The following is an 18,021-nucleotide window of genomic DNA, read 5'->3' as shown; positions in this document are numbered from 1 at the left end:
AGTGGGCTGTAGTCCACGAAAGCTTATGCTCTAATAAATGTGTTAGTCTCTAAGGTGCCACAAGTACTCCTGTTCTTTTTGCGGATACAGACTAACACGGCTGTTACTCTGAAACCTGTCAGATGGAGTATAGTCACACCACTTTGCAGGATTTCTGGGGAACATGGCTAGGGGAAAATATCCTAGCAGGCAGCTCAACACAAGCCCCCAGCTCTTATCTAGCGCATTCCATCTGCAGATCTCCAAGTGCTTTACAAAGGAGGTCAGTATCATTACCTCCATTTTACAGATGGGGAAACTGAGGCACAGAGAGAGGGGGAAACTGAGGCACAGAGAGAGGGGGAAACTGAGGCACAGAGAGAGGGGGGAAGCGACTTGCCCAAGATAATGCAGTATGTTGGCAGCAGAGCCAGGAATATCCCAGGTCTCCCGAGACTTTGTCCAGGGGCTCTAACCACTAGACCACACTGCCTCGCAGTGTGGCAAAGCTACACATACTTAGTTCTTTCAGTCCCACTTTGTGACTCAGTCCCTCCAGCAGAGCAGCCTAACAAGTATGCCTAGGACTCCAAACACAAACACACAGGGACAGACTCTTTTAACACCTCATTTGAAGAGAAGGTGCATGTGACGGGAGCGTGAATAAAGTTACATGAGGGTTAAAGGAAAAAGCTGGTAACAGCAGGCGGATTGCAGAATTAGCTCCTTGTACGAAGATCCTGATGGCTGGCTGATATTAATCCTAAAGCCTCTTGCTTCTAACAGCCAGCGTCAAGATTCCACAGCCCAGGCCAGGATGCCTCCGAGCCCCAGTGCAGAATCACTTGGGGAATGCATTTCCTCCTGCTCTTCCACACCAGACACTAATCTGTATTCCATTTACAAGAGTGTGCTCCAGGGTTCCATCTAAAACATTCCAGGGGACATATGGAAGTCATATGTTTGCAGCACAGTTTACCAAGATGTATAGGGAGGATAGAGCAAGAGTTTGCTAAAAAACAAGGAATCACCGAGATCCATCATCTCGGCTTTGCGGAATTGTGCTTTATTTTAGTGGCTGTCACCACCCTGTTATTACTGTTACCCTCCTTCTCTCCATCTTTCCGCCGCCTGCTTGTGTCCCTTCTTTAAACAGATCACAAGGGCTTTAGAGCAGAGACCTTGTCCAACCATGTGGGCCAGTACATAGGACAATGGGGCCTTGATCCAGATCAGGGCCTTTGGATGCTCCTGTAATAAATCAGACATGGAGCCAGACATTCAGATGGCAAGGGAAGCCAGAAGGGGCTAATTCAAAGGTATTAGCATAATGCTAGTTCATCTTCTTGACAGTGGAGGAGGTAGAGTTTACTGAGTCGAAACAGAATCAAATCAGAAATGCCAACAGCGTTCTGGCCACAACTCCTACATCCAACACCAGCGGCCTCTTAGGAACTGCAATCATTGACATGAATACAGGATTCAGTGTGCACTCTGCCCTGCTCCCCAGCTTTCCTCCCTCCCCTCCCCCCAGCTCAAGAAGGAATCAACTTGCATCTTCCATTTCATTGTGAGCATTTGTGTTTGGATCCAGAGATGGCCAAAAGCAGCAAGAAACTATTTAACCCACGGAGAATGCAGAGAGGTTTCTCAGCAGATGCCAGAAAGTACCTTTTGTAGAAAACTGATCATGCAGACACAATCCCTCACCATGAAAGTCTAAGAGATGCAGTGATAAAGCTACCCTCAAAGGCTCCTACAGCTTCTAATGCCAGGGAATAAACCGCGGAGGAAGGAGCCAGATATTTTCTGCCCCCAAGCTCCCAAGTTACAGTTTCTGCCACGCTTCTCTCCTCTTGCAGGATCCGCACCGGCCCTAGGAAGCCTCACCTGCGTTTGAGTTTCTCTGCGAGCTCATCCAGGATCTGCACTGCTTGTCTGTGGTAATCGACCTGGGCATCCACCAGGGCTGAGAGTTGGCTCACTTGCTCAATCTGAAAGGGTCATAAACTGCGATGAGTGGCTTTCACAGGCTACTACGGGAGACTTCTATTGCTCCACTGGGGGCTTAAGCACGCTGGGAAACGTGCAAAAAACAGCTTGAAATTTACATGCAGTGAGAAGTCTTCGAATTAGGGACCTTAAAGTTCCGTCATTCGCTAAGGCTCAGCGAGACAGCGGCTGATAGCTTGGCACCTCGGAGGACACGGGTTTAGCTGACATTTTGCATCATGACTGAATGAGCTGTGTCAGCCATGTCCTGACCAAACACATGTCCAAACACACTGCCTCATTCATATAATTATCCGTCTCAGCCCCGGACTGGCATCAGCAGGGAGGGGCTACGGGGTCAGGACTGAAGGGCATTTGCAAAGCTGTTTGGGTGGGCCCCAGAATGGAAATATCAGGGGAAGGGGGTGCAGGATCACAACAGGGGCCCATTGGCAGAGGCATGACAGTGTCCTTTTTTATGAGCGTTAGAGCACCAGACACTCTCCCCTGCCCCCGAATAAAAGCACACAGCCCCGTTGCCCCAGACGCACACACAGGAGTACGGCAGCTCAGGCAGCACTCCAGGAGTGCGCAGACGAGCGAAGAGGGCAGCGAACTCTAGGGGACACTCACGTCAGTCTCCAGAAGGTTGTGCATACTAGTCTCAGCTATTTCCTTGGACTCTTCAAATTTCTCCAGGGCCTGGCGGAGCTCCTCGTCCGGGATCTTCCCCTGACGTTTCTTCTTGTAGTCAAAGTCCAGGCGCCTCCCCTCCAGCTTCTTAAGATGATGCTTGGGAGGGAAGGGTTATGAGCGGTTAAACTAAAACCACGGGCCGGGGCACCCAAACTTTTCCCAATGAACACAGCAAAAACCCAACAACCCAGCCTCCCACCACCCAGAATAGATCACTGCTGGCATCACCTTCAGACAGGCTCCCCGCAGACTCCACAGGGGACGCTGGTCAGGAATGAAGAGCAGTGCGGGGGATGAGGAAACTACTTGAATCCAGTTCAGCAGAAGATTTATGATTGCTGTGACTAGAGTTTCTTTTTCATTGTTTGGAAACAGCCATAAAGAAGTTGGCAAGAAGATACATTTTTCTCCCCTTCTGTTCATAAACTGGAGGGGAACCAAACTGCCGCAGTTCAGCATGGGTCTGCTGGCCATAAATCACTTTTAAAGGAGAACTGTACAGCTGGCCCCTTGCCTTCGGTTTTCCACTGGGCAATCAAGAGTCTTTAGACGCAACACTTTGGTTATAAGCCCTGGGCTTGTCACATCTCTTCTGAGACTGAAAGCAGACGGGGATCACGTCTGTCTTAATTTGTCTGTATGGCACCTAACAAGTTTATGGGTGCTCAGTAAATCTGTTATATTGCTAGTTCGGGAGTCACTTCATATAGGTCACATTGTAAGCGAGAACCTGTTCTCAGTAGATTTTGACTGGTTTGATATAGGTTTCAATGGTTCCCACTGCAAAACCTTGTGATGTTCAAGAGCCTTGTGTCTTGTGAACGCGAGGAAGGTGCTGGCTAGCTGTGAGCAGACCTCCTCAGTGGGGACAGCTGCTATGATAACGCATACTTGGGGGGTTGTTTCTGGGCTTCTTATGATACGTAGGTGAGCAAGAGAGAGAGACATGCAGCCCTAGATCTACGTTTCAGGATATTGGGACACTGGAACTGAAAGTTGATCAATGGCTTATAAAATGCACGCAAGGCAATGTCCCTGTGTGTCAGTCTCAGGAATCCACAATGCAAATGATTGTGGATTCCTGCAGCTACACAATGCAAGTCGGGAGATCTAAAGTACATTATGAAGGTAGCTTAGAGCGTGAGTGAATAAATCTGGAAATGGTTGCAAGAAACAACCAGTCCATGACGGGGGATAAGGAACAGCAGCGGCGGTGGCAGGGGATGTTAAACACACCAGAAGAAAATGCTAGTGGAGCCAAAGGAAACACAGAGAAAACATGCAAAACGCAGGGTAACAAAACCAGATGCTGCGCAGTCTACTTCAGCTCCTGCAGCGATACTGGTCATTAGAGCAGGTGCTAAAAACCTGAAGAGGCCAGAGTCTGAAAGAGAAGGGGGAAAAGGAGAAAAATCTTCCGAGTTACCTGGATCTCTTTCAGGTCTTTGTCGCACAGGTTCTGGAGAGGATCGATAAAGTTCTGTTTGACTTCAATATCCAGCGAGTCTTTCACTTCAGCCAATCGTTTCATTGCTTCACCAGCATCAAGAAGTGCGTCCCCTTCACGTGAGAGAAGAAAGGAAAAAAAGAGAGGGTGATAGAGAAAAAAAATAAAGAGCCAACCAGTTAAAGCCGGATTCTGTGGCAGCTGCATGCAGAGCCGTTCTGCTGAGACACTCAGCATGCACAAGCCCCAGTCATGTATCAAACACCCACAAGTTCTCATTTGGATCAACTGGAGTAGCATGGCAGGGAGGGAGCACAACCTAGTGGTTAGAGCAGGTGATGTGGAATTGGCACTCCTAGCTTCCATTTCCAGTTCTGAGACAGATTACGCGATCTCTGGCAACTAATTTCACTTTTCTGTGACCCACGTTCCTCACCCGAAGGAGTGTCTATAGAAAACGGTTGGAACGCTCTGATGCAAGGTGCTACAGAAAGGGAAAATGCTATAGTGGACCCAGTTAAGTCTTAGGATTAGTCTCAGGGCATTTTGAGCCATTTTTAAAATAAAATTTCCCCGGATGTTGGCAGCAACCCAAGGTATTTTATAGGATCTTTAATTTTGGGTGTAAATTGAACCTAACAAGTAATAGATCTGAGTTAACTATCATGAATGAAAAAATGAAGAAAAATATGTTTGCACAAAACCCTTCTATTTTCAGTTTTTCCTATGGCCCTTCCCCTGCCAGGGAGTCCAAAGTCTGACAAGCTAATAATGTAAGATGAACAGAAATGCTTCTGTGATTTATTTTTTAAAATTCCAATGGAAACAATTATGAACTAATAAAGTATCTCCTGCAGTGTTTGCAACCCAAGCATTTCAGCACTGGGCTAGGGCAAGAGAATGTGAAAGTGAAATTTACGATAAATAGATTCACTTTATTTTCACTGCCCCAGCGAAAACAAAAATGTGCAAAAAGTGAATTTTTAAAAAGTTCTTTCAGTGTTAATAACCCAAGATACCACAACACAGGGAAGGCTGCGTTATTAAAACATACACTTTTAAACCTGATGGTGTCCCTATAAAGGAGAAGCTGTTTAAGGTAGCCATGTTTTGTAGGGTCCTCTTAAAACTTACTTCCCCCTACTACTTTTCAGATCCTGTATTGCAGCAATGTCTCCTCCAGCCAAGGAGAAAGCTAGCCAGGGAATCACTGGAGTACAGCCACTCCCCCCAAAACCTAACTGTTTAATCTTCCAGATCAGGGAACGTTCCGCCCCACATTATGATGTGATCACACAGCTGTAAGCTGTCCTGAATCCAGCCACATGGGAAAGCTGCAATGTTTTGGTGGATTAATATTGCTGTCATCAAATGGCTTCATTTCTCCGCCCCCACATCCCCACAAGTCACACATGGTTTGCTTCACGGGAATGAGGCAGTACCACAGGGGAAAATTTTTGGCTGTGGCCCCCTCGGAGTCCAGTTGCAGTTAAAATTGCATTGTAGGGATCTTGATCTCTTCCCTTGCTACTTTCCATGTCAAATTTGCTCAGTTTGAGTCGGAAGGTGGTTTCTCCTAGATGCAGAGTTCTCCTGGAGGTTTTAAAAACCAAAGATGGTTTAGCAGACGAGGCAGTTACCTGGGACTTCAAAGTTCTAGTCCCTGCTCTGCCAGACTCCCTGCCTGACCTTGGGCAAGTCAGTTAAAGGCTCTGTGCCCCTCTTGTAAAACGGGGCTAGTGCTTATAGGGGTGTGGAGAGGATTGTGACTGAATGCAAGGCACTCCTTGCAATGGTGGGAGCTGCAGAAGTGGCTACAGTGAGTTAGATCAGTACTATTAATGCTCATTTCTGACACATCCAGCGCACCGGATACCCCAGAAATACAAACTTGGTCTGATCCTGCACGGTACTGAGCACTTCCCAGGAGGTGTTGGGAGCAGAGGGTGCTCACTGTTTCCTAGAAGGCGCTCAACTCCGTGCAAGGTCAGGGCCAAACCTCAGATCATCCGTAGAACTGTCAGCTGTGAGACAGTCTAGACTCCAGCTCACTTTTCTGTAGATGCATCCGCTCCACAGTAATGACCAAGGGCTTGTCTGGGTCGCTAGAGGCAGCGGCCAGGACTTTAAAAGACACTTGAAAAGCAGATTAAAGTAGCAGAAAGACGGCTGGGGGCTGGGTTAAGGGTCCAACAAGGCATATCAGGAGCTCAGTTTGCATACACCACTTCTTTAAGAGGAGCTTTTGCCATCCCCCAATCCCACTCCTGACGCCAGGGAAATGTCATTTCCCTATCTGCATATTAGGAAAGGTCAGTTTCCCTTTTTTCTCCACTTGACTCATGTGACCAGGTCAGTGATTTACAGTAAGATTTAAGGAAACCCAGTAACAGGAATTTACTTCCTATCAGCCCACTTAGGGGCTGGCCGGCCCAACGGGACACTTCAGGGAGCACTCACCGAAATTGGATTCGTCGCCCAACTCCTTCCCATACCGGATCATGCTCTCCCCCAGGAGCCCTTCCGACTGCGGATAGCCGGGGTTTTTCACCTGCCCTCGGATCTTCGACATCGTGTTGAGCATCGTTAGCTTGGCTCTGGAAGCTGGCACAAAGAGACAGCCCCATCTGTGTTTGCAATTAGTGGACTTGCCAGCAAGCAGTGAGTGTTTGCCAGCTTTTTTTTTTTTTTAAAGTTACTCCACTGGGCAAAAAAGCTTATTGTCTTAGTCTCCCAGAAATATCGCTGGCTCTAAAAACTGGCCCCTTCCAAGATAGCAAACAGAAAACAGTTCAGAGCTCGCCAACAAGGTCTAAAGAGAAGTTCTCCGGCTCTCCTGCAGTTCTAGTTAAACCCTAGTGTGCTGGACTCAATGAGACTGACTGGACTCTAGCAGGAAGACAGTCAGGCTCCAGGAATGACCGTGACATAGTCGCCTCCCACCTCACAGGAGACAACTCCATTCCTAAACACCCCAGCGTCAGTAGCCCGTCTGCTGCATCTTGAACCCAAAGGACATGGGTGACTATTTGACAGTCAATCTGGTGTTCTGGGCTCAGAGAAAACGTCACAAGGACGTAGGCTTCCCTTGAATGAGTGGAGGGTGGATGGGGGCATAGTTGCTAAGCGCCGGCTGTAACAGTCTAGAGATGTTACACAAGGTGGCATCAAAATTTAAATTCAGGTCCACACGGGCCCCAAAGCCTGAATGAGCTCAGGGCAGGGGAGGACATGGCTGTCACACAAGCCGGGTCAGCATATTTCCAGAAGAGGGCAGCAATGCTTATAACCCAGTAGCCCGCTGGGAAGGGGCCACCCCAAAGCCAGCTAGGCTGGCGTTTCTGAGCTTTCCCCACTCTCTACATGATAACGCCCTCTCTCCCCTCATGCAATGGGAGGAGCACCTGAAGGATGCTGGCAGAGCAGAGCTGGCTGTGGGCGCTTACCTGGGTTGGGTTGCAGGTATTCTGTAGTTCTGGTTAATACTTCTGTGACTGCCTTGCTGGTAACGTCCACTTTCTGCAGGGAGAAGATGACCCAACAGCAGTGCAATTCAGTCAGTACCCGCCTCGGAAACGTGCGGAGAGGCACACAGAGCCATCTGTTACCCTACTCACCTTTTCCATTTCTTTGAAGTCATCATCAAGCTTGGTCCCTTCAGCTCCACCGACCTTCTCGCTGACCAGCTGTAGAGACACGGTGAACAAGGGAGGGACGTGTCAGTCATGCTAGGCGGCATTCTGTTACAGCTCTGACTGGGCCCTTCCACTCCAGAATGACGCAGACCCCAAAAGCACCCAACTGGACAAGGTTTAGGGTGCTGTAACCCTTGTAGGTCTGATCCTGCACCCCTTATACGCACTGAACCTCAGTGGCAGTTAGCGGCCCGAGTCCCTTACAGCTGCCTGATGCTAAACACCACAAAGAGATGCGGTTCTTCGAAGCTGCAAACGCTGGTGGTTAGAGTCAGTGCTTCCATGAGAATCTCTCATGGGTTTCTTTTCTTTTCTTTTCTGGTTGAGCTTGTATGCAAAGTGATAGCTTTTGAACACTCCCTGAAAGTCGGAATTGATTGGCTGCAATGTTCCTGGCACTGGTCACGACCCCATTGATTTTGGGAAACACGCAGAATCCCTACCATCCGGTTAGCTGAGCCACACCTTCAAGCCCCAATGGTCTTTAGATTAAGGGACTGGTTGGTGGCATCTGTTAACACCTTCCAGTTAATACCTCTAATTCATCTCCGCCCCTTCGCCCAACAGAATTTAACCTGTCAACAATGCAAATACCCGATCTCCCTGACAGAAGAGAAACAATCAGGGTGGGGGAAGGAAGTAATGGGGCACAGGATTCTGGAGCCAAGGGAAGAGAAGCACAAACTCCTAGCATACGTGTGCAGAGTTCCTGGCATGGTGGGAGAATGAGGGCCACACAGAGCCCCTGAAATAGAAGGGAGCTCGTGGGGTTAGAATGGAGGGATGCACGGAGCACATTGTGTGTGCAAGGAGGTTGGCCTAAATGAACAGCGTTGCCACCGAGGTCCCTTCCAGTCCTAGAATCTATGAATGCTGCTTCAAGGTTCGATCACAGGGCGCAGGACAGAACCTCAAGAAAGACAGCTTCTACTATGCCAGCAGCATCTTCAAAACTGCAGCCACACAGGAAAGTTTAGTCGTTCAGATCACCCGACAAACTGCACGTTCCTAGCCTTGAAGAAGCCACAATGCAGCTTCGGAAATTACAACAATCAACTGTTTCAAGTCAGCTGTTTGGGAAGGGCGGGTGCAAGATTTAATCAAGTTTTGTTTAAATATTAAGCAGGATACAATGCTGCTTCCACCTCGCTTTGGAACATCGGTGTTCCTGATTACAGCAACGAGGAACCTCAGCAGCAGACAGACCATGAGGAGAAGTACAGAAGGAGTCTCTCCTGGTGGTTAGGTCTAGGCTGCAGTTTATCCCTTCTCATGTTAGATGCCAAACCTTAAAGGGTGTAGGACATTGCACGTTGCACCTGCAAAGGAGTGACATACAGGGAAGAGCTACAACTGTGCAGTTGCTTGCACAGCCTAGGACAGAGTATTTTAACAGTATTATTTTGTGACAGCGAAATCTGTGCGAATGGTCACCCAATAGGCAGTAAAATTCCAGTCCCTCTATATTAAGCAGCACAGTATAGTAACAGGAGGTTGCACAACAGAAAAAAAATATAGTAGCCCTTTGATGGCCTCTAACAGGTTTCGCTTTAATAAATATTTAGAGCCGTGTAAGCACAAAGAGGCCCTGCACAAGCACAGACGCTCCTTGGGGCAGGATCCGCTGAGATGTGCAGTACACAAAGAAATATTACAATATAAAGCGTCACGAGTGATCAGATTTTGGAGCTTCCAAAACAAAACAAGAGAGTTTTCAAAGGACCTGCAAACAAAGGGGAGAGGGTGAGGAATTGAGCATGTTTCTAACGTAAAGGGGTCTGGGAAGGTTTGCGGTCTTTAAAAAACTTCTCTTTTGCATTTCTTATGTAAAAAAGAAAAAAAAAAGCAAATTTCCACAGGCTCCCCAGTAAACTAGGAAGGCAACGCCATTAGGAGCGAAGCCTGATTGAGAGGGAAGTGGGTTTGATTCAGATGATAAAAATAAACAGCTTTTTAAATGAACACTCATGTAAAACTTAAACACTGGGGGAAGGAACACTTCTTTCCTCAATGCAGGGCACTGGGAGCGCTCCCAATCCATGTTGCAGATCTCCAGCGAGTCCTCCAGCAAAATAAGGGGAAGACCAGACCTTGCATGCTTGTTTTTCTAGGCCTTCTTTACACATCAGAAAGCAGAGAAAAAAAAGTGCACAACCCCGTTAACCTCCCTTTGAGGCGCCAGTTCTGTAAAGTGCTATGTTCACGGAGGGTTCCATCAGGTGTCAGATTTGCAATTAAAATGAAAAACCTTCTGCAGTCAAGTTAAAAAGGGCCCGGGCTTGTGTTCTGTTCTTTCACTTCCTCAGAGGGGAAAAAATAATCCCCCGTGAAGGTCTCCCTAGCATATTTTTGCCTTAGAAGACACAAATAATATTTTGTGCTTCTATTGGTCTTTCATTCAAGACTCTGAGTTCTTAAGCTGCACAGCCCTGTTTTGAGGTAGGCATTATCCCCATCTTACAGGTGGGAAACTGAGGCACAGAGGAGTACATAAACTACTAACTAAAGACTACACAGCAAATCAGAATAACTGAGCATAGAACAGAGGCCTCTTGATAGAGCCCTACTCTAATCCCTAGACCACAATCCCTTACCATTAATTGGGGGGTTCACCAACAAGCATTGCTGTAGGAAGTTAAAAAAAAAAAAAAAAAAAAAACACAAAACCAACCCTAGTTTCTAAGCAAAGGACACCAAGATCTGTAAGAAGCTAGAGCAAAACTTAAATCTATTTATCAAGGTGTCTGCAGAGCCCATGTCAAGGTGGATGAAAAGGCGAGATGTTTGAGTAAAAGAGAAAGCTCCTGTTTGCTTGTCCAGACTAGGGTGACCAGATGCCCTGATTTTATAGGGGCAGTTCCAATATTCAGGGCTTTGTCTTATATAGGTGCTTATTCTCCTCCCTCCCCCCTGCCACACACACACACACACACACACACTCTCCATGTCCTGATTTTTCACACTTGCCATCTGCTCACCCTAGTCCAGACAGAAAGACCTTGCAAAAAATATATTTAATCCACCTAAAATAACATTCTTCCCTGCAGTCCAAAGAGAAGGAACATTTTCCTCCCAATGCCATTCTGATGCTATGAGCTGATGGCAGTGGAAAACTCTGAGGAGACAATACACATTGCTTAAGTGGCAAAGGGAGTCAAGTGATTTCTATATTCAGTGATTCTCAAACTATGGGGCAGCCTCCCAAGGGAGGCCCAGGAGTGTGTCAAGGGAGACGCAAGCTGTGATCGGTCTGTCTGGTTTTTGTTTTTAAAAAGCTCTGGCTGTCAGCCCCAGGTGGCTGGGGCTCCCGCAGAAGGGCCATGCACACCCATGAGGCAGAGATAAAGGGAACAGCTGGAGCCCCACCACCGGGGCTGGGGCTCTCCTCTCCACCCCTAATCCCTCACCGGGAGGCAGTGGGGCTCTAGCTGTCAGCCCCGGGGCAGCAGAAGCAGCGCAGAAGTAGGTGGCAATGGGGAACTAAGACTGCTGTGAAAAGGGATATTGGCGCATATCACTTTTCACATTGCCACCCTTACTTCTGAGCTGTGCTGGCACGGTGCCGCCTTCAGAGCTGGGCACCCAGCCAGCAGCTGCTGCTCTCCGCTCTGCCTTCAGAGACAAAAAAGGGGGCCCGATCAAATAATTTTGAGAACCACTGCTTTAGGTGATTTAGCAGTGCTAGGCTCCAGGGGGAATTGTGCCCTGGGGTGCTTAGCAAAAAGAGATGGGGGCTGTCCTGCAAGACTTGTAGGAGGAATGATTGTAACAGTAGGGGGGAAAAGGGACCTTCAGAGTTCCAAAGAACCCCCAGACCTCAGAACCAGGGCTAGCAGGAAGGAGAAAGGAAACTAGATACTGCAGTTCAAATGGTTCTTAGCATCAGCTTGCAGGGGTATAGATCAGGAACCTGGGTACTAAAGGTTTGAGATCAGAGGACAACCAGGATCAACAACAGCAAAGTACTAGAAGCAAGAGATGCATCGCCTCCTTTCCTTGATATTTACAATTTTGGAAGTGTCACCAGGCCATTCATAGCTGCAGAGGGCGGCACAGATCTCTCCGGGGAAGAAATGCTTGGAGAGCAAACAGCACCTCAGGACCAAAAGGATACAGTGCTGATCAACGGCAGCAGGATAAATCCTTACAAGGCCAAAAATACAACCGTTCGGTGAAGCTGACAAACCAGAGAACTGCACTTGGGCCTGGCTTCAGTAAGTGGAAGCTTGGTTCTTTTTTGAGGAAGAGAAGCTGGGGTTCAGAAGAAGGTTGCAAACACTAGTCAGACAAGAGTTGCTGTAGTTAACCCCCAGACATTCCAAATTCTGGGGGAGTGGCTCGTGCTTCTGCTGTCCTGTCCACCCAGCATGACTCTCAACTGGAAATGACACTTGTCAGGTGAGATTCCTGTGTACCTGTAAATCATGTTGGTCCAGACCACGAAGGGAAATCTCACCAGACTGTCCAGCCTCTATTCTGAGCAATTGTCATCTAATGCAATCAAGCTTTTCCCTATTTACTTTGCTTCCATACTCAGAGAAAAGCCAAAAATAGTTAGTGAAGACGATGGAAGCAACATGCCTGGGATATTGACGGGTGGTGAGAACATACACCTAGGAAGGGGCTCTGACCAAGCCCCTCATGCGCCAAACAGAGCCAAGTCATTTACCTGAAAAACATTCTACCTGCCACCAACCCAGACCGGGGTGTCTGTACGGAGGTGTCCTCCCTGATCTACTTGCTTGACTTTTGCTGCCTTTTGAGGGGGGCTTTTTGCACAACCACACCTCAGAACCCCAGCACACACTTCCACAGGGCAACTACTAAACTAGGAAGAAAGCTGAAGACATTCCTTACTAGCGAGACTAAAGGTTTCTCTCCAAAGCAGGGAAAACAAGAATCTCTGCCTTCCATTTCCCCACCACAATGGGCAACCTAGGATGGGTCTCTGGACTGGCAGAACCAAGATGCACATTTCCAGCAGCCAGGTTGCCTTTCCTGCGCCTCTCACACTCGCCAAATCGGAACGGATAAGACAATTGTACTGCAATCATTACAGCCAAACAGCCCTCATACGAAACCCGTAACACTGCCCAGGCAGGCTGCACCTGTACAATTAGAAACCTCTCCTTTATTATTAGATTATTTACTGCATTTGCAAAGGGTGTGACTAGCTCTCTGCAATTCCATTCCCGAGTCTCTTCCCTAGCCATCCAGACTTTCTGCCCAAGGAGCTGCATAGCCCCGGTGAGGTAAGCTCCTATTGTATTCAGGAAGGCACTGCGTGCCATATAAAATACACCATTCACCACAGTGATTCTGGAGGTTTTAAAAGCCTCCAAGAACACAGAGAGCTTTCCTCACTCACAGATTAAATTAATCCTCCTTTTAACATTCAAGAAATCCTACTGGTGTACCTGCCAGGTGGGAAGAATGAGACAGAGGCTGCCTTCCTGGTGACTCTAATTAAACTGGGAGGCTTCCTTAAGGGAGGGATGATTGTAAAGAGCTACTCCTTCTCAAGGAAGGAAACAAGTCAGGCTGCATGCCGGGAAGCGAGCCACTAATTCCCGTCCCCCCAAGTCGAGCTGCGATAGACTCGAGAAGAAAACCAGTTTCTGAATCTGCACCAGCCTTAACTCAGAGTCTAACCTGAAACCAAATTTATAAGCACCACATTGTCTTTCCAGCCAGGCTACCTGGAGGGACTCTGCAAAGTCTAGCAAGGAAAAGCTTTCTCCCACCTCGGAAGTGACAGGGAGAAGGGCAACACAATCTTGGCCAGAGTTTTGTCTCTTTGCTTGTGGGGGAGACCGAGAAAAGTATCCACACATGATCCCTTTACCCTCTGGTTTGGCTGAGCTGAACTGCAAGGATGGTGGTCACTGATGCTTGGAGGCATCTACATCAGATCAACCAATGTCTGATACGGAATAGACATGACTGCAATCCCTGTTGAGAAATAGAAGTCAAAGACGCAACAGGGAACTACTGAGTCTCTTAAGATACTGACCAAAGATGTAGTGTAGGTTGGCTCCCGTCTATCCTCTATGCCAGTGGTTCTCAACCTATTTACTGTTGTGGGCCGCACCTGGGCCTCAGGTTGAGAACAACAGTGCTCCTCCCGACTCCTCCCCACAGACCCCTACGCCCAGCGTCTCCCGCCCAGAGACCCCTCCACGAAGTGGGGCCAGGAGTAGAGCCCTGGGCGGGGGGCCCAGCAGCAGGGACCTCGGACCCCACTGTGCAGGGCCCAGCAGCAACCCCGCCACAAAGTGGGGCTGGGTGTCAGGGCAGCAGCCCGGACCCTGACCCCGGGGCAGGCTGGCAGCCCTGACGCCAACCCCACCACCCGGCGCCAGCTAGGCCGGCAGCCCCAGCCCTTGCCACGTGGGGCTGGCTCATGACCCTGACCCCACCATGCCCTGCCCGGCAGCCCGGACCCCGTGGCGCTGAACAGTCAGGCAGCCGGTAACCCGGACCTGCGCAGCCCACAGCCATATGCTAACTGGGCCACATGCGGCCCACGGGTTGAGAACTGCTGCTCTACGCAGTATGGGAGAGAGGCCAAATGAAATGCAGTACCCGAGACGTTAGGCCTTCTCTGATGCGCAGAGATCTAGCTGTCCCAAATGGATCCCTCGAGGGCTGGCTGAACAGAAGCCTTACAATCTGTTCACATTTTCTGCCTTTCCTATTTTTTTCATATAATTTTGAAATGGAACAACGACAGCAAAATACGAGGTCATAGACTGAGATTCTGAGCAGCAGAGAGAGAAGCCAACGGAGGTCAGAAGGTCCTGAAATTGCCCATTCTTTGTCAGTTGCTGGAACCTGATAGACACCATCATGAGGCAGGTGAACCCTTCAGTCTGGGAAGAGGTAGATTCAAGAGAGCAGACGCAGAAATCATCAGCATTGCTCAGGTCAGCAGACGGGAAAGAGGAGTGAGCAGGACTGTAAAATTCACACTCATTGGTTGCTTTTCTATACCCCATCCCAGCAGGGCTGGAAGATCTACTAAAATATGCCCCTGCTCCCAGGTCCCTGAAGCAAGTGCTGTAATATTAGAGAGCACAAGATCAAGGCAGGGCAGGAACACAAACCCAAACCTCTCATCTGCTGCCCGGCCTTCTCGTAGCAGCCGAGGTGGAATGTTTTTTACAGCAAGTATTGACACAAGGCGATAAAGTTGCGTGCCCTGAACCAGCACAAGATAGGTGATTTCCCTGAAGGGCGGTGAAACTCACAAAAGAAGGGCAAATCAAAAGACGGGAAGAAAGAGACCCAGGCACGCTCAATTATAAAAGATGGGGAATAAACCTCACACTGCGTATCCTTTTAGATAAAGATTTAACCATGAAAAATATGCCCAAGATAGCTATAAACTTCAATTACAAATAACAGGTGGGTGTAATGTAACACTACAGGGTGTAGTGTAACACCCTGTCTAGCTCCTCCAGCTCCCCACCACCAGAGGGGTTGTTCAAAACCTGTTTTCACCTCTGGCCCCTAGGAATCAGAGACGGAAGAGACTCGTTTGGTCACATCTAGTCCATCCCCTGCCAATGATGGGCTGTTCCCGGCAGTATGTTTCCTATAGCTTTGTCCAGCCTTCTTTTAAACACACTAAGTCATGGATCTGCCACTATCTTCCTTGTGGAGCAGGGTGGGAATCAGAACAGTCAAGGTCTTCTCCTGCCATTTAAAAGGAACAGAAGGGAAGTGCGTGGGGGGAAGATGTTCAGAAGTGGCCAGTCTATATCTTACACTGATTACTGCAATAGGATCTTGGAGTAAGTCGAAGGAGTAAGAGGGGAGTGGGTATGCAGGTCTGGGTTAAAGAATCATAGGAACATCTCCAAATATATCTATATGAGGTAAGATATTTTAAAGAGTTCAAATCACACACAACCCACCACTCACTCACCCACCAGTCTACGCCACTGCTAGTCAAGTGGAGGGCAACCAACTTGTAAGAGAAAGGATCAAAACGGAAATACTTTGTACGTTGTGCTGCATACATCCAATAATTACCCACTGGAGGAATGAGGAAGCTTGTTAACTCTATAAAGCAGATGATGACACTTTGTCCTGCCCACTAGTGCCATGACAGTTTCTATAAACAAAAACAATGTTTTGAAACACACACACACACACACACACACACACTCTCCAAAATTCCCTGAATTATATTTAGTTCGTGTCTCTGCTGCACCTGCTGTGCTCTCAGCATCACCCAATCACACTGCAGTGACTAGAAAGGTGTGTTAGGGCACATTCCACAGCCTGACACGTGTGTTCTCCCAAGACATGGTCAAATACAGCCAGCAGCAGCAAACATTCCAGGAGATCATAGTACTAGTTCGAGAGTACATTCCCCAAAAGTGGAGGTTATCGTCACCCCTCAGACAGCAACTGGATTTTTCTTACAGGACTAGGTCATTAGTAAGAGGATCCAAGTACAGGCTGCCACCAGAGCAGGGATAGGCAACCTTTCAGAAGTGGTGTGCTGAGTCTTCATTTATTCACTCTAATTTAAGGTTTCGAGTGCCAGTCATACATTTTAACGTTTTAAAAAGGTCTCTTTCTAGAAGTCTATAATATTATAACTAAACTATTGTTGTATGTAAAGTAAATAAGGTTTTAAAAATGTTTAAGAAGCTTCATTTAAAATTAAATTAAAATGCAGAGCCCCCCGAACCAGTGGCCAGAACCCGGGCATTGTGAGTGCCACTGAAAATCAGCTTGCGTGCCGCCTTTGGCACACGTGCCATAGGTTGCGTACCCCTGTACCAGACGGAGGATGCCAGAGCAGACGGACTAAAAACTTACAAACGGTTGCTTGAGTGTGATTTTTATATTAAATGATTGGCCGAAATTTTCAAAACTGCTTAGTGATTTTGGGGGTGTCTTTTTGGTACCTAACTTGAGACATTGTAAAGGGGCCAGTCTCACAACGGGCTGTGCACCTGCTATCTGAAATTAGAGGCCTTTAGACGTGTGTAAGGTTTTCTGGGTGCCCAACTTGAGACACCCCAAAAAAAAAATATCACTAGTCCGTTCTGAAATTTAGGCCATTCTGATCAGCCTGCTACCGTACAACTTTTCCATATAGTTTTATATATTTGATTCTTCTGGTGTTTTGCTCCTTCTAAACTATTAACGGCAGTGATTTCACACTTTTCTAATTGAAAATTAACTTAAGATGTTGTGGACCATCACTCTGCCTTCTCGCCGTCCCCACCCGCCTCAGAAAGCCCCCTCCAAGAATTATTTCTTTTGCTGGGACAAATACATGCAACCACTGAATTCAAAACAACATCCCCACTATAATGGAAACGTACCCTTCTGGATCCTGGCCTATCAACGCCTTCCTGGTCCCTACAGCAGCCTTCTGTGAATACTGATTCCTCACAGGAAAGTTAAAAAAAAAAAAAAAAAAAAAAATAGCCCCACACCACCACCCCTAACCGGCTCTCGCCCAATAGAAAGGGAGGAAGTGCTGTGGGAAAAGCCAGCCCACAACATGCTACAATGTTCTGAGTCCAAGTTCAATATGCTTAGAACAACAGGAAAGCCCGGTAGAGAGACACACAGCGAGTGGTTAAGAAAAGAAATTCTCCTCTAACACACACGCTTTTCTGTAGGCTGTTCATATGAATGCTCAAGAAAGCCACCCTTACTAGTGTAGTTCAGCAGGGGAAAACTCTCTAGAACCAAGCGCAATTCAGCTCATCTTCACTGGCAGCCGCACCATCGTTATTTTCAACAATGGCAGACTGGACAGTTTCAAGTTTCACTGATCCAAGTTAACAATTTACTCTGGTGCGACAAGTAGATTTGGAGTCATGGGCGCTGTCATTCACAACCACAGTCTTAATGTACCCTTTAGTATGGTATCGCACAGCTGGAGCATTGGCGCTCGCCCCACAGGGTTACCGACTGACCTTGCAGTGCATGCGCCGACAGGGCCCTGCAAGACTCATTCGGTGTCAATTACACACTGCAGCACCGGCGTGGCTCTTGGAAAACGTGTGTGTTCCCCAGGGGCGGCTCTATGTATTTTGCCGCCCCAAGCACGGCAGTCAGGCGGCTTTCAGCGGCGCGCCTGCAGGAAGTCCGCTGGTAACGTGGATTCGGCGGCATGCCTGCGGGAGGTCCGCCGGTCCCGCGCCTTTGGCGTACCCGCTGCCAAATTGCCGCCAAAGC

The 18,021-nt window shown here is 48.1% G+C and overlaps 1 protein-coding gene across 7 annotated transcripts in view; it reads right to left on the bottom strand.

Moving 5' to 3' along the window:
- SH3GL1 (SH3 domain containing GRB2 like 1, endophilin A2) overlaps positions 1-18,021 on the bottom strand; it is a 47,769-nt gene that overhangs the window by 8,989 nt on the left and 20,759 nt on the right. For all 7 annotated transcript variants that reach the window (XM_034755257.1, XM_034755259.1, XM_034755258.1 and 4 more), the window contains 6 exons: positions 7,732-7,800; positions 7,561-7,633; positions 6,575-6,718; positions 4,094-4,227; positions 2,605-2,763; positions 1,870-1,973 (listed from right to left, as the gene is read on the bottom strand). In XM_034755257.1, the coding sequence (XP_034611148.1) occupies positions 1,870-1,973; positions 2,605-2,763; positions 4,094-4,227; positions 6,575-6,718; positions 7,561-7,633; positions 7,732-7,800 (683 nt within the window). The remainder of the gene's footprint in view (positions 1-1,869; positions 1,974-2,604; positions 2,764-4,093; positions 4,228-6,574; positions 6,719-7,560; positions 7,634-7,731; positions 7,801-18,021) is intronic.

Source organism: Trachemys scripta, chromosome 22, assembly GCF_013100865.1.
Source record: "Trachemys scripta elegans isolate TJP31775 chromosome 22, CAS_Tse_1.0, whole genome shotgun sequence".
NCBI lineage: Eukaryota > Metazoa > Chordata > Testudines > Emydidae > Trachemys > Trachemys scripta.
This window is presented reverse-complemented; position numbering and strand designations above follow the sequence as displayed.